The sequence below is a fragment of the Trichosurus vulpecula genome, chromosome 1 (genome assembly GCF_011100635.1).
Source record: "Trichosurus vulpecula isolate mTriVul1 chromosome 1, mTriVul1.pri, whole genome shotgun sequence".
Lineage (NCBI taxonomy): Eukaryota > Metazoa > Chordata > Mammalia > Diprotodontia > Phalangeridae > Trichosurus > Trichosurus vulpecula.
The window spans coordinates 315,949,156-315,959,423 of NC_050573.1; the positions used below are offsets into that span (position 1 = coordinate 315,949,156).

Consider the following 10,268-nt stretch of genomic DNA (forward strand, 5'->3'; position numbering starts at 1 on the left):
CTGGATGTGCAGGGATTTCTATTAGGAGGCTATTGCAATATATCAGATAAGAAGTACCAGGACCTGAATGAGAGTGGTGGTTATACGAATGGAGAGGAGAGTGGTGAGAAGGAAAGACATGATGAGGCAATTTATTGGCAATTTATTAGATATGAAGAATGAGTGAAAGGGAAGAGTTATGGATACAGATCCTAATCTGAAAACCTGTACGGCTAGAAGAAATATACCCTCAATGGAAATGGAAAGTTGGAGGAAAGATGAGTTTTGGGAGGGTGATAATGAGCTGTTTTTGATATAACAATGTTCTTCATTCCCACATTTTATAGACTGTTGTAGCTCTGCTCTTCTGCAAGTAAGCTTTCTCCCAATTTACTGTTACTTATGCAATAGAAGCTCATCTTTATAATACATCTTTCTATAACTGTTAGTTATCTCTAAAACATTATGACCATGCCATACTTGAAACAAATAAATTAAAATATGATATTATGTATATATGTATATATACATATATGTGTGTGTATGTCTGTGTGCATATGTGTGTATAATTTCCATCTCCTTGATACATATTCTCTTAATTGTACTTTGTATTTTAATATTCCTATATCTCTTCATAGTCCATGGCTTGTAGATTTGTCTTACAAAATCCCATCATATTTTTGTACACACATGGATATGTAAATTATTTATATTTTATCTCTATAAATTATTCATATACACAAGTACTCATACAAACATTACCATGCAACTTAAACTTTTTTTTACCATAATTTATCATTAAATAATTATTCAATACTTTCTTTATATGTAATTTATATGTCAATGACATATATTTGTATTTACTATATTCCTACATTGTATTTTACTTCTATCTTTTAAATCTGTCATCAACAATTGGAGAGTACCACATACCATAAAAAGTGCTTTCAAAAGAAGTTATTCCATGATAAATCACCAAGTTTCTGGGAGAACCTAACCACAATACAGCACTGTTATGAATATTTATCAACATCATCCTTGAACATACATTTGTACATCTAACATTGCTTTTATGCCCCCACAGTCTTCTACATCGTACTCCTGAAATTTGTACCTGCACTATGCTTTTCATTACTTTCATGACCAAAATAAATAATCCTTATGTCCTCTTTTGTGTAGTACAGAAAAAAAAAATCTGTCACTTTTTTTGTGCTGTTCTTACTCAAGTCAGCATGCTGCTTATGCTCTAACCACATTCATCTTCCAGAATCATTCTCTTTTCTATACTACCTCTTCTCTAGACCCTACGAATATTGATGTCCTAAACCTTTTATCTACCAAATTAGAAATTTCCTGTTTCGTACTTAGTTGATTGCTCTTTTGTGATTAAAAATAAAGAAAACTTATAAAATCCAACTGGGGACACAGTCCTCCCATTTTAAACATTTTAGCAAGTGAGATAATTAAGCTTTCCTAACCTTGGGATTATCTGAACAGATCCAAGTCATCGAATGAAAGTGAAACCAGGAATTCCAGCAAAAGACAGGTGTATCAATACAATAATTCCTGAGAGCATCCTTTTGCAATACTATTGAGGACTCCATCCTCCTCCCATGTTGGAAGGTTGGATGTTGTCCTTCCTGCTTAAAGAGGACCAAAATAACATCACTATGTCAGGGTCAAAATACAATATGTCTGAATCTGACTGATTAAATCAGTACCAACTGGGAAGGCTCTACCAAAGGTCAAGTACAAATAGTTCATAGGAACATTTAAAGTGGAGGTGACTCTAAATTTGTGCATCTCACATTTCTTTTGAACTGCTGCTATTATGCTTTGCTTATAGAGCTTTTTTGATGTGGCATGCCATTCTTGGTGGGCCTGTGCTGGTTTCCCCTTTGTCTCATAATTGATACCAAAGTTCTTCAGAGAGAATTTGAAAGTATCCTTTATTACTTTTTCTGACCTCTGTGTGAGCATTTGCCTTGTGCGAGGCCTCTGAAAAATACTCTTTCAGGCAAACATGCATTTGGCATTTCAACAAAGCATCTAATCCATCAGAATTGTGCTTTCTGCAGTAGAGTTTGAATGCATGGCAGTTCAGCTTCAGAAAGGACCTCATTGTCTGGTACCCTATTTTGCCAGGTGATCTTCAAAATCTTCCTAAGTCAATTCAAATGGAAGCAATTTAGTTTCCTGGCATGACCCTGGTAAACTGTCCAGGTTTCACAGACATACATCAATGAGATCTGCACAAAAACTCTGTAGACCTTCAGTTTTGTAGACAACCTAATTAATACCACTTGTTTTCTACACTTTTCTTTGGAGATTGCCAAATACTGAACTAGCTCTGGCAATGCATGCACAAACCTTATCATCTATGTGCACATCGTTGGAAAGTATATTGCCAACATAAGTGAACTTATCCACAGGATTCAAAATTTCTTCATTTGTTGTAAATGATGTCTCCACATATGGATCACATGGTTCTGGCTAGTGGAGAACCTCTGTTTTGTTCGTTTTAATTGTCAGGCCAAAATTAGCAGAAGCTGCAAAGAATCAATGCGTACTAGGTTGCATCTCAGCCTCAGAGAGTGCACTGAGTGCATAATTATCTATGAACAAAAAGTCATGCACCAAATCTCTTTCCACTTTAGTCTTGGCTTGCAGCCTTTTCAAGTTAAATAATAAATTTTTGGTGTAATACCTGACCTTCGTGATGTTTTTGTCTCCATTGAAGGCATCTGACAACACTCTGAAAATATCATGCTAAAAAATATGGGGGCAAGCACACAGCCCTTCTGTGTGACTGGGGAGGCATGAGAGCATCATCAATTATCCAGAACCCATGCAAGCATGCTCCCATGAAACTGGCTTACACTACTGATGAACTTCTCTGGAGCAACTAAATTTTGCCATGATCATGACTAGCAGTATCAAAGGCTTGGTCAGATCAATTAACATTGTATACAGACCTCTGTCTTCTCTTGGCATTTCTCTTGGAGTTGTCAGGAAGCAAACATTATATTTACCATTCCTCAGCCCTTTCTGAAGCCACACAAGATAACCATCTTCCAAGTGAAAGATCAGCCTATTAAGGACTCTGGCAAAAATCTTTTTGGCAATGGCTAAGAGACAAATCCTCATGAGATTATCACAAGACAAGCAATTTCACTTTCCTTTATAGAGATTGACATTGGAGGCATACTTGCTTTCCTTGGGGATAAACTCCTCTTTCCATGTAACCTGGAAGATTTTAGTCATCTTTTGTGTAAGCATTGTACCCACTGCATTGTAAATTTCATCTGGAATAGAATTAGCACCAAGTGTTTTGTCTCCATCACTCTTACATCCTGTCTCTCTCTTCTCTTTACAAGGATATAGTCTATTAAATGCTGATATTTGATGTGAGGGTGTGTCCATGAAATTTTCTTGCATTTAGGCAAATGGAAGACAGTATTGGTGAAGAGAAGGTCATGAGAGGCACAAGTCTTCAGTAGCAATTGACCATCGCTATTGCTGTTTCTGACTCCATCCCTCCCAAGAACTCCTTGCCATGTCTCACAGTGCAAATGTTCACATGGTGGTCAGAAGAAACAATACAAGGACAATCTCAAGACCTCTCTTAAGAACTTTGGAATTGATTTTGTGACATGGGAGACACTGGCAGTGGACTGCTCAGCATGGTGTGCCCACATCAGAGAAGGTGCTCTATGAGCAAAGCTGAATTTAAACAGCTCAAAGGAAATGCAGGATGTGCAAATTTAGAGTATACACCCCAAATGTTTACATGGACTATTTGTGCCTAACCTGTGGTAGAGCATTCCAGGCTTGTATTGGTCTGAGCAGCCACAGTCAGACATATTGAAACTTGACTCTAGCATAGTGATACCATTTTGGTCCTCTTCAAGAATGAAGGACAACAACCAACCAACCAATCTACTCTTGCATAAAGGTCACCCAGAATTACAAGCCTTTACTCTTTTGGCACATTGATGATGAGGGGCTCCAGGCTTTCATAATTTTTTTTGACCTCATCAGGATTTGTCATGGTGCAATTATATACACAGATGATAGTGTGGTACTATCCTGTAAATGGCAATCACATTGTCATGAGCCTGTTCACTCCTTTTTGGAGACATATAAGCTTGTTTATTAGATTAGTTTTGATTGTGAAACCTATTCTAGCTTCTCAGTGCTCCCTATCACTGTGGCCACCCTAGAAAAAAATTGTACCCAGACATAGCTTGGGTAAACTGGCCTTCTTTTGCCAGTCTTGTTTCACGGAGGACTACTATTTGGATGTGACACCATCTGAGTTTTCTTACAATAAGTTTTTCAACTTTCAGGTCAGCTGGATTTCATGTTGTCCATAAGGTTGTACACATTCCATGTACCAGTGGTGAATGGAATCATTTTCGCTAAAGTTTTTGTACATTTCTGTGTGTGTTTAATCACAGGATGGAATATCAAGCAGGCCAGGCTTGAAGCAGACAATTTTTAAGGTACCTTCTCTAGTTTCATCCTCACTCCAGGAAGTGAGCAGTGTAGACCTTTAAAAAGGGTGCTCAGGCTCTCCAGGGCTCCCTACCCGAGTGTGGGATTGGTGGAGAATGCACAATGGCGGTGTTGGAGATAGCGCCCCGGGGATGGGCTCTGTCGGCCCTAGGCCTGAGGACGGTGAACTCCGGGCTGAAGGGCAGCAGGCTCCTCCGCACCTCCCGGCTCCCGCCGCTGATGCCACCCGGGGCGCCCCCGCAGGTGGGCAGCTCCTCACTCTGGGAATCGTCTACCACCTCCTCTTCCTCTTCCTCCTCTGCTAGCTCCCAGACTCCGGTTTTCGAGTCAAATGAAGGTCAGATCCGTCTCACTGAGAGCTGCGTTAAGAGGCATCTGGAGATCACAGAAGGGGCAGAGTTCTTCAGGCTACAAGTGGAGGGAGGTGGATGCTCCAGATTCCAATACAAATTCTCTCTGGACACAGTTATCAATCCCGATGACAGGGTGTTTGAACAGGGCGGGGCTCGAGTCATGGTTGACACTGATAGCTTGGCCTTCATGAAAGGGCCCCTGGTGGACTTCAGCCAAGAATTGATCCGAAGTTCATTTCAGGTGTTGAACAATCCTCAGGCAGAGCACGGATGTTCAAGTGGGACTTCATTCTCTGTCAAACTATAACGTGTGAGATGATGAATGACCCGGAGACTGCCTTCTTACTCCAAGTTCGGATTCTTGAGAACCGTAGACTTTCAGGGTTTTCTCTATTGCTATGTTACTTGCTCAATTTCCTATTCCCCAGCCCTGGAGTTCCATATCCTGTCACTCTATACCACAATGTTTAGTTTTTTTTTGTCAGCATCAACATGCCTCCAAGAACATCCCATGTAACACTTGGCCTCATAGTTAAGTGGAAATTTTTCAAGCTCCCCAAACTATTGCCTGAGAACAGTTGCCTGGAGGCTAGGATATTGACGTTAGCCCCAAAGTTCCAAAATGCAAAGATAACAGCCCTGGCCTTCAGAGCTGCTTGTATATATGTGTGTATTATTAGTGCATATAGTATACAAAATATTTATTAAAAAATAAATAAAAAGGGTGCTCAGACACCCAAGAGGCTGCTGAATCACACTGCTGCTTCAGTCCAGTTAGAAGATGACCCCCTGGACACAGGGTTATGACTACAGCTCCCAACGTATCAGTAATTGTTGCTTTGTCACTTTGTCACTTGCCTGTCATCACAGGACTTTGAAGTAGGTAAAAATAATAAAATGGTATGGCTGATGTCTTTTGACTCCTGCATAAATCGAATTTAAGTGAGATAAAGTTGTGTCAAGTTGTCAGCCTCTTTATTCCTGAGTCATCAGAATCTAGTGACAAGACACAAGTAATGTGTCTGGGATACAATGGATGACCTTGGAGTCTTCTATGTCTAATCAAGGTCTCTAAGGACCTCACCATGCCTACTTCAGCTGCCTTAATAGATGGTGGAAAAAATTGTTCTCATTTGACCTTTCCATTGGGGGAAGTCTTCATTTGCTTAGGATAGACACATTCCTAGCTCACTAATAGGTTTGAGGCTCCTCAGTCACCCTCAACCTCATTTTGCCTGTTTGCTGAAATGATTTACTGGGGTGTGTATTGTTGTGCATGTGTATCAGGAGGGCAGAGTTTATAATCTCAAAGAGGATCATAAACATGTCTGAAAGGTTCGGAATCGCCGGATAGAAGAAACTCTCATAGTAGAAGGCAGAAGAATCAAAACATTTATTTAGGCTCAACAGTAACCAACCCATGAACCAGCAACCCCATTTTGATATGTTGGTCATAATCTTCCAGGCCCAATAAGTACGCCTTGAAAGAGTAACCAGGAGGCTACAGAGAAACATGATTGCGTAAAGCAAAATCATGTTTCCCCCTTTGATGGTAATAAGATTACCCACTGGACTGAAGTCTTTGTTCAGCTTCCTCCCGTAGATCAGCTCTGCTACTGGCAGCTCCTGCCTCAGCTGTGTCTGTTTCTGAAACTGAAGCTGCAACTGTAACTGACGATGTAACTGTCGTAACTGCCTCTGGCTCCAACCGGAAAAGGAAAGAGAGAATCTTCAAGCTGTCCTCTCCCCTCTTATAGGGTTTCTGACATCATCAAGCTCCGCCCGAATGACCAGGGCTGATTGGTTCTTGAGTTGGCTCCTCCCCCTAGGGTAGACCAGGTTCTGGAGCTAACACCTCCCCTCAGCCAGCCCCATGACTCCCCACACAGGAAGCCGTCTGCCTCCCGGCATGCTCCCTGGGCCTCCTGCCCCGGAAGAGCAAGCCACAGTGTCCAGAGGCTCAATGAGGCAAGCTGAGCCATTCAAAGAAAACAAAAGCCATTATGGCTACATTCCACCCCTTGTTATAGGATACATAATCTAATCAGCCATGTATCCTAGAACATACATTGTGATTCAATTACAAAGGAAACTAAAACATATCATTCATTATAAAGCAAAACATATCATTTGGTGACATTCCTAAACATTGGTTTAACGATTCAAATGCGATCCACCCCTAGGTCCCAGCAAGATAATCTCTTCAATCAATCATCCCCAAAATAATTATTAATAATTCAAATGTCCACCCCTAAATCCTTGTATCCATTACATAGGATCAATAATATCATAACAATAAAACAACACAGCAAGGATAACACAAAATAAGTAAACAGAACACTATCATCATTTCCACCCCCCTTGAACGATTGGGGCTCAAAATCTTGGGGTGAGGGGTGAAGGTCTCATTTTCCATAGCTTCTTCATGCTGAAATTGGATGTAGAGATGGCCCTGCCCCCAAAAAGTCCCATTCCAGAGGTCATTTCTTTAACGAGCTGGCAGGAATTCCAAGAATACTACATGCTTAGGCAGTCACCGGAAAGTGCAGGGTGCTTAAGCCTGAAGGAAACAAAACTAGCAACAAGGTTAGCCAAAACAAAGGACAAAAAGAATAGACAAGTATGGACTATAATTCTTCAAATAAAATCATCTCAAGTTTGGTTGAGATTTCAGTTATGCAAAGATCCAACATCAGAGCCAAACTCAGGTGGGAAATGTTTCTTTTCAAAAGGAACATAATGAGGAAGCCAAGAGGATCCCACCCTAGATATAGACTAAGATTGTCCTCCCAGCCTTTCCCCAAATGTACAAGTTTTCATCCGTTAATCACACAAGGTCACCTTCAGTCTGAGTGGCTTGTAGGCTTGCAGGAGCAGTTCTTATTTCCCTATTTCTCGTGTTATCAAGTCCTCTATACATTCTGTATAATTCATTGGTTGGAATTCCGTCTATCATTTCAAAACCTACTCCTGCTCTCAATAAAGCAGTAAACATTTCTTTCCTTGTTACTCTCCTTTGGCGCCAAGTTTGCTGGTTATTCACTCTTCTCTCTCGAGGAGATCTATCCCTTCCCCAGTCACCTAAGTCATATAACTGTAAAATCTTATTTATCACTGTTGTAAGACGGCTCCCTACTTCTCCAAGTAATAAATTCAAAATTAGTTGTTTATAAGCAGGGGGAGCTGTCCTAATTATTAAATTCCTATGAGACAGTCCCATTGGATCATTGTAATATTTGTCTGCAGTTCCTATCATAATGGCAGTCTTCATTACCTCCTCCTTTAGTCTCATGATACAATCTCTAAGTGAATACCAGGGTCTGTGCTCAGTGGGCCACATAGAATCAGTATCATATCTCTTATTGCATCCCACAGCGGCTAATGCCAACAGAGTAGTCCTGCTATCACCATCTCCTTGCTGATGATGTTCCCTAAAAGCTTGTTGAACTAGAGGATCATGGCTGATACCTATGAATCTCATGCAGTCTGTCCCATCTACTGATATTCCACCGGCCCCTTGATCACTGAGTCTTACCATCCAAGATATCAATGGTTCTCCTATTCTTTGGCTGAATCTACTCAAAATATCTGTGACCTCTTGCGGTGAGAAATCTTCCTGAATTTCCCTTGTAACTGAATCTTCACCTCGGGTTTCTGTCTTCCTCCTTTGTATGGGTCGAGCCCTTGTCTGATCATTTAACCATCTCCTATTCTCTATGTGAGGCACATCCTGAACCCCAGTAGTGTTTTGTGCCTCAGCCGGCTCTTTCTGGGCTGGGTTGAAATGCACTCTGGGCTTTTTTGGTCTCCTGTTGCTCTTAGCCACATTAATAGAAAAGTTCTCATTTGAGTCAGTTTGGTCTCCTGCTATCTGAGATTCCTCTTCTTCCTGTGGGGTAGGAGTGCCCCTATGTCTCTCACTTAATCTCAATCTTTCGTATACTAGCCGGTAGGCTGATAACACTATCCAGCTTTGCCTAGATAGTGATGCCCCTGACTGAATCCCAACTTCTCGTAAACACTTTTCTAAATCCCTAGGATCTCCTTTCCGTAGCTTTGGTTCCCAGTTTTCACAGGGTCCAGCTTTTTTAGCCAATTCTTTTGCTAGGGAGGAATAAAATGGATCCTCCCATCCTGGGATATTTATCTCCTCCTCTGGAATTGTTCTGCTTCTAAATAGAGATCTTATACCTAGCGATCCTGTTCGTGACGCCAAATGTATCAGGAGGGCAGAGTTTATAATCTCAAAGAGGATCATAAACATGTCTGAAAGGTTCGGAATCGCCGGATAGAAGAAACTCTCATAGTAGAAGGCAGAAGAATCAAAACATTTATTTAGGCTCAACAGTAACCAACCCATGAACCAGCAACCCCATTTTGATATGTTGGTCATAATCTTCCAGGCCCAATAAGTACGCCTTGAAAGAGTAACCAGGAGGCTACAGAGAAACATGATTGCGTAAAGCAAAATCATGTTTCCCCCTTTGATGGTAATAAGATTACCCACTGGACTGAAGTCTTTGTTCAGCTTCCTCCCGTAGATCAGCTCTGCTACTGGCAGCTCCTGCCTCAGCTGTGTCTGTTTCTGAAACTGAAGCTGCAACTGTAACTGACGATGTAACTGTCGTAACTGCCTCTGGCTCCAACCGGAAAAGGAAAGAGAGAATCTTCAAGCTGTCCTCTCCCCTCTTATAGGGTTTCTGACATCATCAAGCTCCGCCCGAATGACCAGGGCTGATTGGTTCTTGAGTTGGCTCCTCCCCCTAGGGTAGACCAGGTTCTGGAGCTAACACCTCCCCTCAGCCAGCCCCATGACTCCCCACACAGGAAGCCGTCTGCCTCCCGGCATGCTCCCTGGGCCTCCTGCCCCGGAAGAGCAAGCCACAGTGTCCAGAGGCTCAATGAGGCAAGCTGAGCCATTCAAAGAAAACAAAAGCCATTATGGCTACAGCATGTTATCACTTCTTCATGTCATAAGGTAAGAGTTGGGTGAATCAAATGGACCCGCATGTGCCTTTCCTTTCACAATCCCACGCTGGTGGTGTCTGTCCTAATCATATTGCAAAGAATGGATATGCTTACAAAGTACTTTATACTTGTTGCCCCTGTCTAAGTTTTCAATCTTCTCTTTGTTTTCCCTACTTAAGCTACATGGCTTTCTATTAAATATGCATAATGAAAGGACCTATTGCTTATAACACTTTCTGGTTCTTTTGGAAAAAGTTACTTTTAATTATAACAACGTGCTCTATGTTTTAGATTACCCAAGTTCAATGGACCATTGCGTTTACCTCCACTTAGTAGTGTTTAAGAAGTTGTGGAACCATAATGAAATTTCAAAAATGTAACTGAAAAAGTAATATCAGGACTTAATGTGACTAAAAGGATCTTTAATATGAGCAGTCACTTTGTCATTCA

General features: G+C 41.2%; 1 protein-coding gene across 1 annotated transcript; it reads left to right on the top strand.

Moving 5' to 3' along the window:
* Positions 1-4,599: 4,599 nt before the first annotated feature.
* LOC118837618 (iron-sulfur cluster assembly 2 homolog, mitochondrial-like) lies at positions 4,600-5,157 on the top strand. The gene has a single exon (XM_036744596.1). The coding sequence runs from the start codon at positions 4,600-4,602 to the stop codon at positions 5,155-5,157; it is 558 nt and encodes a 185-aa protein (XP_036600491.1).
* Positions 5,158-10,268: the final 5,111 nt, after the last annotated feature.